Raw genomic sequence first — 21,240 nt, forward strand, 5'->3', positions numbered from 1 at the left:
AGTTACATGATACAGCCATAACAACGTTTAAACTTTTAGTCCTCAAAAGATAGTTGTTCTTCTGTTGGATGGAAAAGCAGGAAATTGCTTCCTCTGCGGCGGCCTTCAAAACAACCTCGGCGAATAAGGTAAAAACATTGCACCAGGCAAGAAGACAGTCCTCTCCAGAAAGCCCTCACATGTAGCAACCCCTTTCCTAATAAAACAATGGAACCAGACAAACTTTAATGAGCCTCTGTCTTCTATGAAAAGAGACAACTAGTCGGTCGATGCGCACGCGAACGAAAGGGAGTTAGGATGGGGATGTTGTCAATCCTTGGACAAACATAATCCTCCAAAAATCCCCATGCCGAATTTGTTACCCTTAAATTTCCAGGAAGGTGGGAACGATGTAACACAAAGAAAGACATTAAAAACACGTTTGTGTTTACTTTATCTGCACAAATACGCAGCTACGAATCTTTAAATTAATAATAACTATAATAATAAATAATTGGAATTTACAGTGAGATCTTCCACTAAGTGGTGCTTCATGATCCTACTGATTCCAGATCAAATTGGAATTTGGAAGTGAGGGTTTTTGTGGAGGGAGGAAAATCGGAGAACCGGAAGAAAAAACTCTTGGAACAAGGACGAGGCGAGCACTCCTACCACTGCCTTGTTTTTATTAAACCAAAATTTCAGTCCTACTTGAATCAAGCCACCCAAAAACTATTTGCGAGATTTCCCACCCAAAAATTCCTGGAATCGAAAATTTCCAACCCCAAAAAGTAAGTCTATCATTCTCGTCACTTGATTTCATGAGTACCCTCCTGGGGTTGTTGTTACAGGGTAGGTTTGATTTCAACCTCAAAGCACCAATTAATTTTTAAGCTGCAGGCAAGCCTTACCTACGGCCAATATCAGCACGGCACTGTTGATAGCCAGGAACATCGCATTCACGAAAGTGGAGTTGTTGGTGCTAGATGTGTTGCTGCTGTCGTTAGGCTGTGAATATATTGCAGCAAGACAAACGTTAAAGAATATTATCCAAAGAACAAACGTTTGAAGTCGATCTTCAAATTTGCCTTTTATCGGTCGGAAGATGGTGTAGGCAATTCCAGATGCACTGGCAACGATCACGGCAAAGCCAATTTGAGAACGGCTTTCGGTGTTAAACAGAAGGATGAACGAAATTAAAATCAGCTTTCGATACATCTCGACAATCTCCCAAAACCAATATTTTTCTTTGTAATTTTCAAAGAACAATCTGAGGCCAAAAGCAATTTCTTTCTCATCAGGGTTAGCCTCTCGATACTTGTAGATAGGAAACAGTAGCAGCAAAGGAAAAAGCACAGGATACAGTGCAAACGCAGCAGCTATGTGCCAAAAGACGTTGTGTCGATGGGAAAGACAGTGGATAGAGTAATCAGCTTTCAGCAGAGAAACACATTCGCTTCCATCTGTGCTGAAGCACACGTCCACACAAACTCCAGGCAAAGGCAGAATTTCAATAATCTTCTTACTTGTCATTGGGTATGACAAAAGAAGAAATAAGAATATGTTTCGATAGCAAGATTTTTTTAAGCTTGAGACTTTCTTAAGTTTCTCGCTCCGGAAAATCTCCATCTTGTTGATGCTTCGTTTTTTTAGTAAGAGGTAGAGCAGTATCAGGAAAACGACTAAGATGTTAATGCCAATAGCAAAAACAAATTGTAGGAATGGGTCCAGTCGAATTAGAGGATGAATGCAGCTTAGTGGTGCAAATTGCAAAATGTTTCCTTCAACAAACTTCAGATATTTTTCCATGGAAATAAGGATTACAGGCCACTGGACTCTCAACAATGCCGAGAAAATACCAGCAACAACCTGATAAAAACCAATAACAATCTTTGCGCAAGACATGATGACATCTGCAACAGTACGAGTGCGATCGTCTTCTGTACGTCTCGAGTCACCCCAGAGAACCATCACAAACAACAACGCAAAGACCATAATTACAACAACACAAGAAATGATGGTAACAGCCATTCTAGGACATTGATGACAGCTGTTAAATCGGAGATAGTGGTTATAAGAACATGTTGCACATAGAGTCCCCTGGTATCCTACGCTACATGCTGAGCTAATTCCACCCTTGCAGGACCCCGGATAAGGACATTTTAGAGGCTTTGGTAATAGTCCTTGAAATGTAGAGAAATTTTTGTTGTATTCCGGCCCAATAGTGTGAATGTTTACAACAAATTCTGTGTAATTTTTCATCGCTTGGTTGTTCCACTTCCAGAAATAGTTTGGTGCCAGGATTGCAGTATCGTTGTCGCAGTTAAGGCCATAATCTGGACATGCTGTGCAGGGACCAAAACGATCAAAGCGGTAGAAATTATGAAGGCATCTGCATGCACGATAACCAGCCGTTTCATTAGATCGGGTACCTGTTTGGCATAAAAGGAATTAAATTAGTAATGTGTATGTAAACTGTCTTTCTTCACATAATAACGTTGTCCGACGAAATCTTAAAAACGAGATCGAACGATACTATGGATAGAAGAAGAGAGCAACTGCACGTGCTAGATATAATGACTAATATATAGATTTAGGCAAGCCTAAAAGCGGAGCTCCCTATTTATTTAATTTTCACTGGAGCTTACAATGTTTTCATTCTAGTGAATAAGCGGCCAAAGTACTAATGTTTATGGCGGTTTATAGATGCAAGACAAATTTAAATAGCTCACGGTTAAACTGAATGTCAGCAGTACGACAAAAATAATAATCTTAAAGCGGGGCAAAATCATTACTCATGGCACGAAAAATTACTTTAGAGTACAGTAAATTATCTGCTTTCTAGCAATAGAAAATAGTTTCGCAATCCTGTTATAGTTTCGCAGCAGTTTAGTTGACTCCACAATATCTATTACATTGATATAGGATATATTCAACGTTCATTACAGAGTCTGTCGGATTAGCTCAATCGGTAAGGTGCCAGTCTGCGGCTCGGGAGGTGGCGAGATCAAATCCCAGAGGTTCAATTTTTTTTTTTTTACCCCGTAGCAATAAAATGGTTTGTTTATTATATCAACCCGATTTAGCTTTCGAATGCTCCTTTATGTACGATGCTGGCTTTACAGATAGACACGAAAGATTATGGCTCTCAATGCCCACTTTTTTGGCGGTCGATTACTTTCTACACGTAATTTTCAGCCACATTTTGTTTCATTGCTTCTTGTTTTTCTTTTCAAACCTCTTTAAATTTTAAAGGCCGCTTTATACGGCCGCCTTTATAGGGCCCTCTTGCTTCACTCTTTCTACCATCAAACTATGGCCGCCATGTTGCGCGACTCCGTATGTATGTACGCCGTACGTACGCGCCCGCGAACCACGCCGCTATCCATGTTGACCATGAAAACTCATTTCGATAGTGTTCCTTCTTTCATGGTTATGGTGCTATGCTTAGGAGCTCCGCAAAAAAAAAAAAAACGTTTTCTGTCTCTTAAGACAAGTGGAAACAAAGCACTTTCGGCCACACTGAATGGTAAGAGAATTTTCAAAACTCAAAGCCACTCGATAGTGAAAGTAAAGCTAGAAAAAGGCCTCCTGAGAGGAAAGCAAATTCATGAATTCGTCAGGTGCAAAAATACAAATTTGTACATTTCCCATTTCCTATAGGCTAATATGCGAAATTCCAGTCAATACCCAGACCATGATCGATTGTGTAATCGGCAATTCTTGTCGTAGAAAATGAAATTGATGTTACTACGTCGGAGTAATTTAAGGACTTATTTATCTTATAACGCTCGAAACGACAGTTTTCCCATTCAATAGCGGTTAACAAGCCTTAATCAACTAACTTGAAAAGTCACTAAACGCCTGAAGCACGCTTCATAATTACCTGCAATTTCTAAGTGCTTCTACCTGCTTCGTCCGAGAACAAACTAAGGTACTCGAAACATTTTTTTTTACGTGCTACTTACCATACGGACATGCACGACAGTCGGTTGCACTTTTTCCAGGATGATCCTTCTCTGGAACATATGTGCCTATGCTGCAATTCTTACATTTAAATTGCCCCATTTCGTCTTGATAAAAACCTCCTGAAAGTGAAGCAGAGGCTTTTTAAAATTGGATTTAACATCCTTCCTATTTAACGCGATTCAATGTAGACACGCGCACGGTCGTCGAACAGGCTTTTCAATGCTCGGGATCAGTCAGTGATTTTGTGTATTAAGTGTCATTGTCAGAGAAAACCAGGCAATGTCAAAAGATGGGGGTCAGCCGATTTCCCTAATATTTTCAGCATTTAAAACCTATCAGATAAGATTAAGATTGGTGGCATTTAAATGATTTTCTGCCTTTTCAATCCTGAGATTGACCACCCCCCTAGTTTTTGGCACAGAAAGTGCCAAAACTTTTCATAAAAAAGGCCAAATTCGCGGTGCAGGAAACAGATCTTCCTTTTGTATTTCGTGCACAAAACTTTTTCTCAAGGTAAATTAACTGGTTGTTGATGTTTTGCATGCTTAGAAACAACTTTTCAGTTTAACTGTAATTTTTACCATATTTTCTAAACTGGGTAGGTAGCTTGTGCCTTGCCGCAGAGTGAATTTGGGGGATTTTCAAATTTAATTTTTTCAAAAGTGCGGTGGTTTATTTTTTATTAAAAGCCATTTTATAACAGTCCATACCCTTCTTAATCAAAAACAAGAATTTATTGATTGGCACAAGAAACTCTTTTTCCACGAATTCAGTTCAAAAATGCCTCTGATTGCTCTTATGGCTATTTTCCTGCCAAAATTAAATCTCACTAAAATATCACAAAACATCGATAAAATTACATTTTAAAATGAAATAGTTGTATTTTAATTCATTTGAAAGGTGTAGAAACTTCAGCAAATGTGTTATTAATTAAAGTAATTGATACCGCAGACCGTGCATGAATTCATTGTGTATTTCCCGAAAAAATTTAGTCGTATTTAATTACGTAAGTATTGCTTGGATTTTCATAAATTAGTTTGGTATGTCTTAAAAGCGAGAATATAAACTTAATATATATCATTCTAAGTAGTAATGATCCAAGGTATTAAAGTAAGAAACCACGAGACGTTATTTCTCACGTTCGACGCGGAACTTTTGTCAGTTTCAATTCATGTTATCACGTGTCATTTGGGACAAACACTCTTATAAGTATGAATTGTTCGTTAGCTTTACAAGAATCACCTTGTGGTCTTCTCGGATATAGTACATAACTATTCTACCGTTAGATGCTTGTAAGCAAGATGTTACAGTTCACTTACTAGGTCTTGTTGTGAGTGGCAAGCGAGAATGGCGATTTCGAAGTTCACTGAGATGGAGCTCACTTCATTCAGATAAGGTCACTTTGACGACCTTTGACTTATCCGTTGATAGAGTGGCAGGTATGAGCATCTGTCCAGAACACTAAAAGAGAAGTAACAGCCGACTGCAGGCGACTGGCGACCTTGAAAAAGACCTGTTGTTATCATTGCACAAAGATCAATGCAAACAGATTAATGACACACGCCGTGTTTGCATGACCTTTGTAATCTATGCAATACTGTCACGCTGGTTGTAATTTGAGCTCCTCTCTTTTCAAGTTTGTCTCGAATTCTTTTTATCCCAAAAGAGACACAAAAACGCACACAAGACCCAAATAATTGGATTAGTGGAAAACACGAGGTCGGGGTCCCGGAGTCTCGGGGTGTGGAAAAGACGGGTTGTGGAAAACGCGGGGTCCCGAGGTCAGTAAAAAACACGGGGTGTGGAAAGCCCGGGGTGTGGAAAACGCGGGGTCCCGGGGTCAGTAAAAAGCACGGGGTGTGGAAAGCCCGGAATGCGGAAAACGCGGGTCCCGGTGTCTGTGGAAAACGCGGGGTCCCGGGGTCTAAAAATAAAATAAAAAAATTCTGGCTAAAAAGACATGTATAATAGTTTATCACCAAAGTAAATACATTCGTAAAACGTGTTTCCTTGCGTTGAAAGCCTATTATTAATGTCGTAAAAAAAGCCATTTAAGGTTGTGAATCATATACTTGTCTTTGTGATCCTTATGAATATCGTATTTTTTCCATTTAAAAAAAAAAACTAAATATGAGTTATATACATTTTGTTAGTTGGAAATAATTTTTTGCCAAAAATTAACCTACAAATTTTTATCCTGAATCCGAAAACATTAAGACAAACTACGCGCCAACATCGTACATGACTGGCACTGCGCTGACTTCATTCACCTAGTTTCATTCATGAATCGGCGTGGGGTGCCGTGGTTTTGGCAGTACCGAGTATTTAGGATGAGGAATATCTGTCATGACAATCTCAAATGTGAACGCTTTTGTCACTGCAACAGTATACTCTACGGCCTCCCTAAGCTTGAGCATGATAAACTGCAGCCGAATAAAGAACATTGCAGCGCGACTGATTACTGGAACTAAGCGGAAAGAACACATAACTCCCACCCTCAAGGACATGCACTGGCTTCCTGTCAAATCACGCATCGTTTTTAAGATCCTACTTTTAACCTACAAAGCCCTTAATTGTCATTCACCAACCTACTTAACTTGTCTTTTTAACGCCTATAAACCAGCTTATTCCCTTCGATCATCTGGCCAATTACTCTTACAAATTCCTGATGTGAAAACATGTACATACCTTTAAAGATCCTTTTCTTTTTACGCCCCTAAACTTTGGAACGACCTACCTTTTCATATCACTGAAAGAGTCTGAGAGCATAGCGATTTTTAAAAAGAACCCTAAAACAATTCACAAGCCGCTAGTAACTGTTTGAAAAAACAAAAAACAAATTCAACTTTGGAATAAAAAAATACGTGGGACCCCGCGTTTTCCACACCCCTTGTTTCCACAGACCCCGGGACCCCGCGTTTTCCACACCCCGGGACCCCGCGTTTTCTACACCACGGGACCCCGGGATCCCGAGATCCCGGCCCCGTGTTTTCCACTAATCCCAAATAATTAACAAATAGATTCTATTTTGCCGTGCGTCTGTTCAGTTACAGATCACACATGACGTCAAAATGTGGTATGAACAAAAAAGTGCTGATGTTCTTACCACATTTTGACGGCGTCTTCTGTGATCTATAACTGAACAGAACCACGGCAAAATTGAATCTGTTTGTTTTATACAGTAACAGAAAACTTTAGTACACTTCAGTGAAAGCAATGCCGCTACCGGTGAGCTAAAGTTGTTTTCATTTCACGATAAAGTTTTCCATTAAATTTCGGCTTTCAATTGAGTTTTTTATTCTGAAAAGAAAAAAATAAATCACGATGCTGGTTTTAGAATGGGCGCGCGGAAGAAAATTTTACTGGTGAACAATAAAAACGATAGAGTGTTTCTGTCTCGGAACTATCTGTCTGATAGTTGCCCCTTGGAAATTTGATGTTCTTATAAAAACTAGCATATTAGCATACTAGCATATTATTCTCGGGCTAATATTTGTTTGAAGAACATTAAATTTCCGCGGAACAACTATCAGCCGATAGTTCCGAGACAGAAACACTCTATCGTTTAAATAGAACACAATGGGAAAACCAATCTTTCATCATCATCAACAACAACAACAACAACAACATCATCATTATCCCCACAGGTGCCCCATGATCTATGATTGTTATTTTATTATAGGAAATGAAAGCTCGGATTTATGAACTTTATGGGCCATATTGCTGAACGTTGTGCTTCTGTACAAATTTAGATGGGTGTTGGGACATATTACCGTCGTCTTCAGTGATAAAAACGAGAGTACAGTCCTTAACAACATATATCCAAAACAGAGATTTGTGCGTTTATTGGTCAAATAAGAGTACATTAGAATAATTAGCACACAAGTTCATCAAGAGCGTTACGATAACAGTTGCTATAAGCAATGGTTTAAGGACAAAATGCTTCCTACATGTATTACTAACGATTCTAGCATAAAAATTGCTCAGCTAAACTTCTACCTGTGTACGTCTACTTGGGTCTTGTGTGCGTGTTTGCGTCTCTTTTGGGATGAAAAGAATTTGAGACGAACTTGAAAAGAGAGGAGCTCAAATTACAACCAGCGTGACAGTATTGCATAGATTACAAAGGTCATGCAAACACGGCGTGTGTCATTAATCTGTTTGCATTGATCTTTGTGCAATGATAACAACAGGTCTTTTTCAAGGTCGCCAGTCGCCTGCAGTCGGCTGTTACTTCTCTTTTAGTGTTCTGGACAGATGCTCATACCTGCCACTCTATCAACGGATAAGTCAAAGGTCGTCAAAGTGACCTTATCTGAATGAAGTGAGCTCCATCTCAGTGAACTTCGAAATCGCCATTCTCGCTTGCCACTCACAACAAGACCTAGTAAGTGAACTGTAACATCTTGTTTACAAGCATCTAACGGTAGAATAGTTATGTACTATATCCGAGAAGACCACAAGGTGATTCTTGTAAAGCTAACGAACAATTCATACTTATAAGAGTGTTTGTCCCAAATGACACGTGATAACATGAATTGAAACTGACAAAAGTTCCGCGTCGAACGTGAGAAATAACGTCTCGTGGTTTCTTACTTTAATACCTTGGATCATTACTACTTAGAACGATATATATTAGGTTTATATTCTCGCTTTTAAGACATACCAAACTAATTTATGAAAATCCAAGCAATACTTACGTAATTAAATACGACTAAATTTTTTCGGGAAATACACAATGAATTCATGCACGGTCTGCGGTATCAAATACTTTAATTAACATAGTTAATTCGAAATTAATTATTAACACATTTGCTGAAGTTTCTACACCTTTCAAATGAATTAAAATACAACTATTTCATTTTAAAATGTAATTTTATCGATGTTTTGTGATATTTTAGTGAGATTTAATTTTGGCAGGAAAATAGCCATAAGAGCAATCAGAGGCATTTTTGAACTGAATTCGTGGAAAAAGAGTTTCTTGTGCCAATCAATAAATTCTTGTTTTTGATTAAGAAGGGTATGGACTGTTATAAAATGGCTTTTAATAAAAAATAAACCACCGCACTTTTGAAAAAATTAAATTTGAAAATCCCCCAAATTCACTCTGCGGCAAGGCACAAGCTACCTACCCAGTTTAGAAAATATGGTAAAAATTACAGTTAAACTGAAAAGTTGTTTCTAAGCATGCAAAACATCAACAACCAGTTAATTTACCTTGAGAAAAAGTTTTGTGCACGAAATGCAAAAGGAAGATCTGTTTCCTGCACCGCGAATTTGGCCTTTTTTATGAAAAGTTTTGGCACTTTCTGTGTCAAAAACTAGGGGGGTGGTCAATCTCAGGATTGAAAAGTCAGAAAATCATTTAAATGCCACCAATCTTTATCTTATCTGATAGGTTTTAAATGCTGAAAATATTAGGGAAATCGGCTGACCCCCATCTTTTGACATTGCCTGGTTTTCTCTGACAATGACACTTAAACTCTCGTATTTTTTAACACCATTTTCCTTTAAAGAATGCGAGTAATATATCACAAACACTGAAACATTACCTGCGGGACATTGTAGACAAGAAGCTATAAGCTTGCTATAGGAGCGCTGGTAACTATAGGGATTATAGGTACTATAGGTACCAGTCATGCAAAAGCTGCAATTTCGGCATTTGGAATGCCCGGGTGGGATTTGGCATTTCTGACATATGAAGCCTGAACCAATAAAGCCTTCCAAATGGTCAGTTAGATCATCGTAAATGACTACATGGTAGGATGCTGACGGAGCACATTCACTGTGGATGAAGAAAACAGCGAGTATCAAAACGTTACTGTAATATTCAATTCAAACTAAGATAGCAAAACAAGACAACAGCTAGCAGCAAGTTCTAAAAACTTAGAAGAAGCAGACACTACATTTTGACCGATATATTCGTGTATAAGATTGTGTTTCACTTACATAAAAGCGGTATATATTCCTGGAGTAAGCGTCTGAAGATTTCTACACGAAATAGCCCTGCAATTTAACACGTTGTGTCATTGGGGTGGTTTCTGAAGATTATACAACGGTGATAATAGTTGGTGTTAAGGCCACGTAAGAACGCAGGGAGGACCTTTGCTTGTCACTGTCCAATTTCCTGAGTAAACTTCTTAATTTCATACATAGATTCCGCATAACAATGTTTGTACAAAATTACATGATTTACACAAGCTAGTAGTAAATTATACCTTATTTTGTGTCAGGTAGGAACAGGCTGATTTAGCGACTGAGAGACTTGTCGAAAAATTAAAACGTTGTAACATTTAATCTTGTTTTGGACACAAAATTGCAGGTTTGCTGCAAAAGACCATCTGAGAGGGTCTCAATGGGATGGTGGCTTTTACGGTTAACGGTTAAAATTTTGGCTTTTTACGGCTAACAGTTAACTTATTTCCATAACGGTTAACAGAAGTTAAAAGTTAATTTTCATTGTTTTAAGAAGTTGAAAATTAATTTCCATTATTGAAAAACATGTTTTAGGTCTCAGGGCCATTCTGGGACGATGAAGTGACCTTATTTGGTTTATTTATAATTACTGACCGATGTTTCACGGTTAACATATTTTACGGCTAACGGTTAAAATTTTCCAATTTTTACGCCTAAAGGTGGATTTCCACTGACGCATATTTTTTTACGTGCCTAAAAAATTAGAGACAATGTATGAACGACTTGCGTTCACGTTTACGCAAGTCGTTCATACATTGTTTCTAATTTTTTTTACGCACGTAAAAAATTACGCGTCAGTGGAAATCTAGCATTACGGCTAAATTTTTGGCCGTTTTACGTCTAACGGTTGACCCCATTGAAACCCTCATCTGAGTCGTTAGTATATGACAAAAACGCGCGCTGCTGCTCAAAGATTTGAATCTAACTACAGTATGATTATTCGCTACACCAACGGGCCATACATAATAAGAGTAAGAATGATGGGCCACCGTAACGTAACGCTCGATCTTCTCTATGGAAAACGCTTGCAGTGATTCCTGGTAGTTGTATTCATCGTTGTCAAGTCTAAAACTACTATGGTACCCCGCAGGCGTGTCTTGTAGGTAAAATTGGGATTTGTAAACAGGCCCTATTTCCTAGTTGGGGAAAAGGTAATGAGTATGATGATGATAACCATATGATTACGAGTTAATTTAGGTACGAGTAAGACATTCGAAGTTCAATCCAGTTGCGTTCTCAGATCTCACACTCCTCCCTGTTGCTGACCAATTATATAAGAGACTATCGGTGCAAGATTGTTGTGTTATGTAATAATCGAAAACAGAAGAACAATTTTCAATAAAATCGTACTTGTATTCTATCTCGTACTCGTAATCCAATTTAGTCTCTAATGAAATGGGAAACTACATCACTAACGCACTACACTAAAATTAATCACTTATCTCACTTCATTATGTGGTAAAGTACTTCTTTTCTCAATCTTTGTACTCACAATGTGACATTGGAAGTCATCTCGTCGAAAATCTTTAACGGTAGTAATCCTAAGGGATTGTTAAATAGTGTCCTAAAAACAAAATAATAAATGTTATGGCATGTGTAACCAAACCCAAGCAATTTTACGCATTTGTGTGTTCTTTAACGGTGAACAACTCAGTAGCAACGAACTTTACTTTACAAGCACACAGCGTCTTCAAACTGACAACAAATATTACTGGCTTCACACTAGAAGCTAAGTTAGTTACAAGTAAGCACTTGACTCAAGTGCACTTGAAAATCTCAAGTTGCATTTTACAAAATCTGGCTTCAAACTTGACGACAAAGTATATTACTTGAGGTAGAAGCTGTCAATCATCTTCAGAATCGTGACAATGCTGCACGCCGCTTTCATTTGTCTTCCATTTCCTATTGGCCAAGTGCGTTCTCAAGTGTGGTGAAGACCATACTTGGCGGCGTACTTCGGCGTCTTCGAACTACACTCAAGTAGGTAGTAAGTGCACTTAGATTGTACTTAAGAGCTCTAGTGTGAAGCCAAGTATTAATTTCATATAAAAGTTTTGTGATTCCAATTTTCCCATGATTAATTAATAATACATTTCCTCCCGCACAAATCTAAAACCTAATTAAGTTTAACTGAAATTCATTAAACATCAATAACACCACGGGATTAACTGTCGGTCGGTGAATATGTTGGACGCCTCCGAGGGACAAGTTAATAACTCCTAGTCATTTATAACGGACAAGCTTTTACCAAACTGACCAAACAACACTCATGGTCGTCTCAAGGGCCAAGTGATAGCTTTCATTTTTCCAAGATTATTGGAGTGGATGTCACTATGTTTTCAAGGGAATCTGCAAAATTTTTAGGATCAAAAGGAAGACGAAACATGATACTTTGTCAAAAAGTTGAAAAATTAATCGGAGAGGTAAGATTATTATCAGAATCTCTCGTTTTTGACCTCGATCAAGCATAACAAAGAATGGCAAAGTCGTCTTTTATATAAGTTACTTGCTTCCCTTGAATCTCGAAATTTCCCTCTCGGGAAACATCGATATCCGCGAGAAACAAAACTTGCTCTTTCCCTCGGGTCCAGTCATTAAATGTTTGTTTTGGGATTAATAACTCACAGTTCATTAAGCTTACTGAGTCCACGAAAGGCGTTACCATCAATATATTTGATTGCGTTGCCATGGAGAAACCTGCAAATAATGACGCAGACTGTGTCACAGCCTAGGACTAATATAAAGTGGGCTTCAATCATTGGCTGTTTTCACACAAGAGACGTATCTTTTTAAAAACCCCAGTCACAGCGATGACTTTTTAAAATGATAAGCGTATACTGTTGAAGAGCATACTGTTGAAAAAAAAAAGAAAGCCACAACTAAAGACATTATTGCGGTTTTCACTGAAATGCGAACTCTGACTTTCAATCCTCAACCAACGGTTAACGCTTTTGCTGCCGTCAATCAACTTAGCGGACCTCTCGGGAAACAGAGGATCACCTCAACCACGTCAGAAGGTCACGCCTCTCATAAAAATTCTTTAATGTTACTTAATTTTTTAGGCGGTGACGCCTATATGTTATCACCCGGTGGACGGCCGTGTGAGGGTGAGAGATTACTTTAACCGAGTAGCACTGGCAACTAGGCACTTTGTTGTTTACTCAGTTTCGGTACGCCATCTTTCATTGTCAATGAGTATGAATCAACTTTAAGAGCATCCATCGGCAAAACGCGATTGATTTTTAACGTACAGTTAAACGGAGTTTTGGTGTCAGGGGAGAATGATGTACAGAATAATTGTGAGCTCGCTTAAATAACTTTTTTACCGTTGTACGTGTATTCGAAGTCGGCATACGTGATAGCAGACTTAGTTGACTGATGTTGAATTACCGATGGCATCAGTATCTTGATTAGATTGCAAAGGTGAGCTATCTGAAATCATTGTTTGCTTTGACGTGCATTTTCGATAATATTTAACTTTTCCCTTCGCGACTCGCCAACTTCCTTTTACTGCTTTTGATAATATTTATTCGGGTATTTATCTCAAGCCATTAAAAATAACACAGTGACGGTATCCGTATTCCTATTTGTACGAAAAGCCAGAGTTTAGAAGGAACTTTTACCCTATTGCTGATTTAGCTGATCTAAAATGTTTTGTTTGATAGGTTGCATAAATGCATGTATAAAGTGATTTTAGTAAGCGGTGTTGACTTCATAACATTTCAGACCATTTTAATACGGAAATGTCACACAATCTTCAGTATCGTATCGGTGTGGAAATCAATCCTGGGCCTTTCTGTTGCTAAATGACGAAGTTCATAATGATTTAATGTATTTATCTTGTCATACTGTAGGTTTTGTAATGTATTGGAGGTTCGTTTTGTAGTCAAGGCAAATAAAAATTAAAATGAATAAAAAAAATGCAATTTCTGGGATCATTGTAAAGCGTCATCGCCTGTGCATGCATGTATGCGTGCCGGTTATTTAAGATACAAGGCCCCTATGGAGACCAGCCTTAGAGCTGAATTGGCCACCCTGTGTAAATAAAGTTTTACTTTCCTTTCCTTTGTGATTGGTAGATTTCGATCCATTTTGTTTGTTTCTGTTTTTCATGGTTCCTTTGCTGTCGCTGTAATTATGATTGACGGCAGCGAAAAACGCATTCGTTAGTTGGATTTTGAATTTAAGAGTTCGCATTTCACTGAAAACCGCAATAACTCTCAAAAGTATAAACACCGCAAGCTCAAAACTCAAAATAATTACAGTCCTAATGAAAATATTCGTTAAATCGTTAAAACGATGTAATGTTCATTACATCACGAGCGTGGGGCACTAAGCATTACATTTTTTTCATTTCAATACCGTGCTTTAAGTTTACCATCTTTCTTTATTTATCATCATACGGTACGCTTTCGAAAATATTGACCCTAGCAGTTTGCAGGACGTATGTCAACCATAATTAATTGGCCTTTCTTACCATGAGCCTTCCCGTAGCTCAGTGGATAGAGCGCCAGCCCGAGCCGGTGTTTTGGTGGTCATGGGTTTGATTCCCGTCCGGGACTCTAATATTTTCATTGCCCCACGCTTGTGACATGATAAAAATAACACCTTATTTCATTAACGAGCTTAAAATTTACCAACTAGCGCTTCTTTTTTTATCAAACTATCATTAAGTATGACAATTCAAAGGGACGTGAATGTAACACACCTTTCCGCTCCCCGACCGCTCTTTTAAATTTGCACAACAACCTTGCATATACGCCCAAGTGTTAGAATTGATCGCGAAGAGATTTTCGACATCATACAAGGTTAAGAGTACTTACAAGAGTTGCAATAATGGGTTGTCAGCAAAAGTGTTTTCAGGAATGAAGGCCAGACTGTTGTTGGTCATCATTCTTGGAATCAATAAAAAAGACACATAGAAATATAACGCAGATATCGAATATATTGGCTTTCTACAACAATATTTGTAACATTAAGGGGGGAAAAGGAGAGGGTAATGCTATTACCATAAATAGGATGCTAATCCATGGTATCATTGGAAATAATCAATGATCTCTAAGAATCGAAGCAAGGACAGGGTTAAATGTCGGTCTTACACAAAAGTGTTCACTCAGTAAATTTGACATGAAAAATTGTCACTTACAAGTTTTGTAGATTCCTAAGCCCAGCAAAGGTGCGACTGTTGACTTGCGAGATGGAATTATAACTTAATATCCTTGGAAAAATTAGAAATCGCTAAGTTAACAAATTGTCTTCCAATGTTTCTACAAACTAATCTGCATTCGATCCTGAGCTACCAGCTATGCCTGAATCAAAAAATTTGAAATTCCCGTGTTCAACTCCTCTGCGCTTTGTTAATAGCCAACTCGTGAGCCTGTTGCCACTTGCGAATCTTACAGTTGTGTTTAATAATATTTATTTCATATACACGGCCTCGTGAGCTTCTAGTGTTAAACACGACTGTTTAAAAATAAATAACAACTACTTACAACTGTTTTAAATTCTTGCAACCAGAAAACGCTAAATCTGGTATGGACATTAGCTTATTGAAGGACATATCCCTAAAAAGTAAAACATTATTCATAAATTCGCGTGGGGTAAGTAAAATAATAATATACACCAAATCGAGGAAATATTGACCCCCTGAAAAGCATAAAACATGAACGATAAGACCGAAAAGGATTCTTGGTAGACATGTTTGCTAAGCTTAATAACATTCCACTTATTTATAATCAAGTCGTTTCCTTTCTTAAGAGCTTTAAGAGCATGATTTATGAAACCTGACATATTAAAATGTTCATTCTGTCACAGACAACGATGACTTTTTTCCAATTTTCCAGTAAACATTTGGGTCGTATCTTTCATGGTTTATGCTTTTCACAGGTCAACGTCTCTTCAATCAGGTGTAAAGGTTACGGCTAGCTTAGAAGCGGAGCTCCCCAGTTAGTAAATGGCATTTAAAATTGATTTCTGAATTTTGCGGTGATATCATTTTTAACTCGGAAAATTCCGATTTTTGGTGAGAGGGCCAATTTCACTCCTTCACTCCTTCACTCCCTCACTCCTTCACTCGTTTCCTGTTAGACATTTTAATTGAATTAATTAATTAATATCAAATTGAATTAATCAATTAATCTTGTAAAGCGGGTAGGGGGTTGGCTAAAATGCGAGTTTTATCTGTGTTACTTTATATGATGTACACAAAGGATATATATTTGTTTCTGAAAACCCAATGTTCTCCTTGTGGTATGCATTCTTTCAGGCGTAGACCCAAGCACACGGAATTTCCTGCTGAACGCATGCGCATATATGAAGTACACAAAGACTATATATTTTCACCAAATCTTACTGAGAACTGGTTAAAATTCAACAAAATTTGGGGTTCGATTTATCCCCGAGTATTTCCGAAAAAAAATAGATGGTACTAGAAAAGAGTTCAATTTGAATGAAATATTCATCTATAAGCCGAGCGGTCATCAACAAACGAAAATTAACAAGCGTTTGTATTTATTCTTGGTGATTACCTTTTATTTTAGCGGCCCCTTTAAAAAATCCATTTGGTTTAATGACGCAACGTTAGGAATTAAGTTTTTATTCGTCTTTTCGTCGCTATTTAGGCTGGAACTCGTCCTCCATCGGCTCGCTCTGGAATATTATTGTTTTGTCGGCATACGTGATCGTCTTTTGAACTGACGAGGGCATTCGAAATCCCGCATGTCTTAAACAATTTCCTCGAAATCTCTACTACAAAAATTATTTCTGCCTAAGACTATTTATGTTCCTTTCCTTCTGTTCCTTTCTCTAAGTTTAGTTTTAAATTTGCAAAATCACTGCTAACGTGACTTTTCAAGAGAAGAAGGGTCAAGAAAGAATCGATCTATTTGACTTGTTGTCGCGACACCAGAAACTGGCCAATCAGAAGCGGTCTTTCCCACGCGCTTGGTAAACATTGTAACACGATCTGACAGAAATCGGTTGCATGTAATATTTTTGTTCAAAAGCTAAAACTTAAAATACCACGACTTCTCTGCTAAAAGAAAGCACTTCAGAAGAGGTTGATTGGATTGAGGATAATCGACAAATACTGGTAACAGCACATGTTTCGTTTTGATGACATTTAAAGTTCACCCGCTTGATCTGCTTGATCTTTTCGCTAGCAACTTGGCGAATTACGACGGACAAGATTCACTGAATCATCAGCAATCATCCCGTATTCTATTGTTCTGAACTGTCTCTACCTCGGCAACAACTTTCAATTTGAAGGTTTAAGTTGTTTGAAAACCAGTAGCTTTTGGCATGATGATCGATAACTGCTTATTTCTTCAGAAGAATGCGTGTTTGTTTGAGATGGGATTCTGAACTCAGGTGAATGTTTTGTCACGCGTGTGTACGGTTCTATTAATGAATTCATTCTTTATCAGTGATTTGTTGTTTTTCAATTACATAGTTGTGATTTAACGAATATATTGATTCGCTGTACGTGGATTGTTTTATAGTTTCAAGGAAAAATTGGGTCTCGGCTTATAGCCGAGTGATTTGGGTTTATTTTTTGTCAGACTCTAACAGGTTCCAAAAACTAAAAGTCTAGGGTCTCGGCTTATAGCCGAATAAATACGGTACATGCATGCTTAACTACCAGCCGAAATATTGTATTAATGTCAGTTTTCTTGAAATAAACCAAAACTTATTTTTTCTGATGATATTATTATTTTGCCAACCTTCCAAACAACAAAAAGGAAAAATGAGAAGAAAGAAAACAATTTGCAACCGATGGGAACTCTATCACTTTAATACCCTTTCGGCCTGCTCTCGTTGAGCAGCTAGATGACAATGAAACTAAGTGAAGTGATCTGAATTGTGGAAAGTTTAACATCATTTGTTTTAGCAAATCTCTATTTGTCAGTTTGTTGTTTTCGATTCTTGTTTCATAATAAATTTTCCGAGTTAAGTGGCTCATAGCCACTTTGAATAGTTATTAATTAAAGTTTTGTTAATGTGAAAGATGAATTTGTTTACAAGCGTCTTTGACTGCGGATGGCCAAGATAGAAATGGATTACAACTTGAAAAATTGAGGCTAAACCTTTCAAGCTGTCTCTGATCGTCTTCACAAAAATCGATGTTAACAGCTGTGATTTGATTTCTCTCCGAAACTGAGGTTATATCTTACTTTAGATGTTCAAAGACAACGTTTTTTTCATGGGTTTTTAGCTTTTTCGGAGCAGTTTACACTAAAAATTTGCGAAACTCCTGTGACGTAGCTCCTTAAAACATCGACTGTTTTTATTACAAATCAGGTAATAATAGATGAGCCAATTCGAAATTGCCTAGCTTGTCAAGAGTCTCCATGTATATCAGTGGTTAGAGCATTCGCCTTGTGTGGGTGAAGTCATGGGCTCAAGTCCCGCTTCGGACTTACTTTTTTCTTTGTCCTTTTCGCTTGTGACAACAGAAATTACAGCTTTTCCAATATTGGTGTAATTATAATAGTATTCCAAAGATTGGAATACATAAATCATTAGGGACACCTAAAACTATCGATTGACAAATAACCCTTCTCCTGACTCTGAAGAGGAAATTTGTCTAGTTTGTTGAAACGTCTGTAACCAACAACAGGACCTTTCAGGACTATACATAAGAGGAACTACGTAATGTCATTAGTGTCATTAAACTTACAAACTGAATACCACTGATATTTTCTGAAAGATATTGACTGGTAAATGTTCTATCTTGTTTCCACGCAAAACCCTAAAAAATGGTAAAATAACAACGTTAGTCAAAGCATATTCACGGTTACATGTATTTGATCAAGTGTCAGTTCTATTAAACGTGTCTTTGGGCATTCCAATTTCTTTACTTTAATATTTGCACCTTGAAGATGTGTGTGTGTGTGTGTGTGTGTGTGTGTTTTAACTAAGATATTAAGGGGGTCTTCCTTACTACCATAATTATTGTTGCTAAGAAGAGTTTTCTAATAACCAACAACATTTTTTGGAAATCAGAGATCGCATAGATAAGGTGTTTGCACATGTTTATTCCATTCAATAGTCCGGCTATATTTGAAATGTCACGTGACCAGAACAAAAATAAAACCCTTATACTTTAAAGCCAGTTATTATTTAAATGAAATTCCTACAAGAAATGCCCTTTTACACACCCGTATTTTTAGAGTTTCCAATAGCGTTCTTTTTTGTGAAAACGCAAATTTATTATGTCAGATTAAAGCCTATATTACCTCTGATTTTTAATAAAATATCGGAACTCTACCCCGTTTCCTCCGAGTTGAGGAATTTTAAAGTCTAAGGAGCGGTTTGGGGCTGGCACTAGTTATGCATGCGCATTGATGATTTTATTCAAGCGACGTTTTCCCGTTAACAAAATTCACCATTCGGTGACCTAAAAAAAAACAACAAAAAATCAAAACAAAACAAAAATGACAAAAAAATGGCATGGATTGAAAGCCGAATAAAGAGGCATATCAAATGGACAACAAAACGTGCATTGAAATAAATAAATCACTTTATTTAAGTGTCAGACTATTTAGCACTGCTGTACAAATTGTGGACACTGTAAATATGGAACAGGAATTTGTTAAAAATCCCAACCGGCGGAAGGCTGACAGTAGGCTATGTACAAAGCGTAGAGGAATTGAAGTCAGGTCTACCGAACACAAATCCATCTAGTGACAAGAAGGAGGATTCAAACCAGGGACCGCCGGATAACAAGTCCAGCGCCTTAACCACTAGGCCACGCTCGCTAGTGTACGCTTATGTCACCAACGCCGCCTGGGTGGTTCTTCGACGACTCATCGTGTGTCATTGTGGCGTATGGACGGTTGTTTTCGTCTCGGAGGAACTTAAAACTCGAGGAGGTCAAATTTCTTTGACCTTCACGGCCCCTACGGCACCAGTACAGCGTTTTATACCATGCCATAGAAAATACAGCCAATCAGAATTCAGGAAAGCCGTTGTATCTTCGACGGTATTCAACTCAACCTTCCCATCGTGCGCTGCGATCTTATTCTCGACGAAATTTAGTAAGCGTATTTTCTATGGCATGGTATAAAATAGTTACACAACACTTTCTCGTGGTATACTATGGAATATCCCACTTGTCACTTGTATTTTCTTGGTATACACACTCGCCTAAAGGCTCGTGTGTACACCGAGAAAATACAAGTGACTCGTGGGATATTCCATAGTATACCACTCGAAAGCGTTGCATAACTAGTATGTATTAAACCAAACATTTCTTAACAAGCCGAGAGGAGTCGAAGGAGACAGTGCTTGATGACATTTTAGCTTCTGAAGGTCTTGTACGGAAATGTCAGGTTTGTGTTCAATGTTTTGCTTGCCCTGTTGTTTCAAATCTTTGATTTTGGCGTTCAGCATCATGTTTGAATTTTTGAAGACAGGATTTTGGGAAAACCTTACACCTCGGTTGTAAGGGGGGAAGTTAAGATATCGTTCAATTCCGCTTCTCAAACACAATAGGGTAGACTTTCCGTATTCATTGCCTTCCTTGTTTCTTGCCTCGGCATAAAAGGCTCTCAAGTTGTTGTCGAGTTCCTCGTCAGTTTGTTCGTGTAGTGGTTTTTCAACATTTTTGTGCTGGGCACATTCTAAAAACAAGTAACGTTTGTTATTTTCAGTTAATTTAATAGAATTTAATTGAAAATTGTTGACTTCAAACCGAGCTTTTTATTGTAATAAACATTTTTTCGTTGCTTACCTTTGTAAACAGAAACTGCAAACGATGTGTTATACTTTGTACTTTGAGACTGTGCTGAGTATAATAAAACGTCCAACTCGTTTGCTTCTAAGCTTGCAAATCTTTGTTTTTTCTTAACGAGTTCGTCGTCGCCTCTGGCATTGGCATTTAACATTTTTATCCTCGTTTTGCTTGCACGGTAATGCCGTGACTAACTGCTCTGACGACAACAACTTTTCTGTGTTTGTATCCAGTTATGGAGATACGATTATTAACCAATCAGCGCACGTATTTCCTTTGGGCTATTTTCTAATTTATATTCACTCTAGTTCAGCAAAAATTAAGTTATACAAAAGCGTGTGAAGCATCCAGGGATGAATGGGATAAAACATTTCATTGAAAGTTTTGAGCTAGCCCTGAGAACTTACCATTTGAGTCAAAAGCATTAGCTTCTTCACATTTGTAGCCGTATCGCAGCTTTGGTTCAAGGTCTTAGACTGAATCCACCGCGCGCAAACGCTCAAGCTATGGAAAAGCTGATGGCAACTTCGTCAAACTGAGATGTCACGCAAAAGTTGCGAGAAAAAACGAACATACGAGCAATA

General features: G+C 37.9%; 1 protein-coding gene across 1 annotated transcript in view; it reads right to left on the reverse strand.

Moving 5' to 3' along the window:
- LOC144646519 (uncharacterized) overlaps positions 1–21,240 on the reverse strand; it is a 72,816-nt gene continuing 51,576 nt past the window's right edge. The window contains exons 13-26 of the mRNA XM_078506498.1: positions 20,359–20,546; positions 19,311–19,321; positions 18,602–18,673; positions 15,417–15,488; positions 15,071–15,142; positions 14,748–14,819; positions 12,550–12,621; positions 11,417–11,488; positions 9,898–9,954; positions 9,555–9,733; positions 9,501–9,524; positions 3,948–4,067; positions 891–2,411; positions 1–196 (exon numbers count right to left, since the gene is read on the reverse strand). Of these exons, the coding sequence (XP_078362624.1) occupies positions 36–196; positions 891–2,411; positions 3,948–4,067; positions 9,501–9,524; positions 9,555–9,733; positions 9,898–9,954; positions 11,417–11,488; positions 12,550–12,621; positions 14,748–14,819; positions 15,071–15,142; positions 15,417–15,488; positions 18,602–18,673; positions 19,311–19,321; positions 20,359–20,546 (2,693 nt within the window). The 3' untranslated portion in view covers positions 1–35. The remainder of the gene's footprint in view (positions 197–890; positions 2,412–3,947; positions 4,068–9,500; positions 9,525–9,554; positions 9,734–9,897; positions 9,955–11,416; positions 11,489–12,549; positions 12,622–14,747; positions 14,820–15,070; positions 15,143–15,416; positions 15,489–18,601; positions 18,674–19,310; positions 19,322–20,358; positions 20,547–21,240) is intronic.

The sequence above is a fragment of the Oculina patagonica genome, chromosome 1, assembly GCF_052425735.1.
Source record: "Oculina patagonica isolate OP01 chromosome 1, crgOcupat, whole genome shotgun sequence".
NCBI lineage: Eukaryota > Metazoa > Cnidaria > Anthozoa > Scleractinia > Oculinidae > Oculina > Oculina patagonica.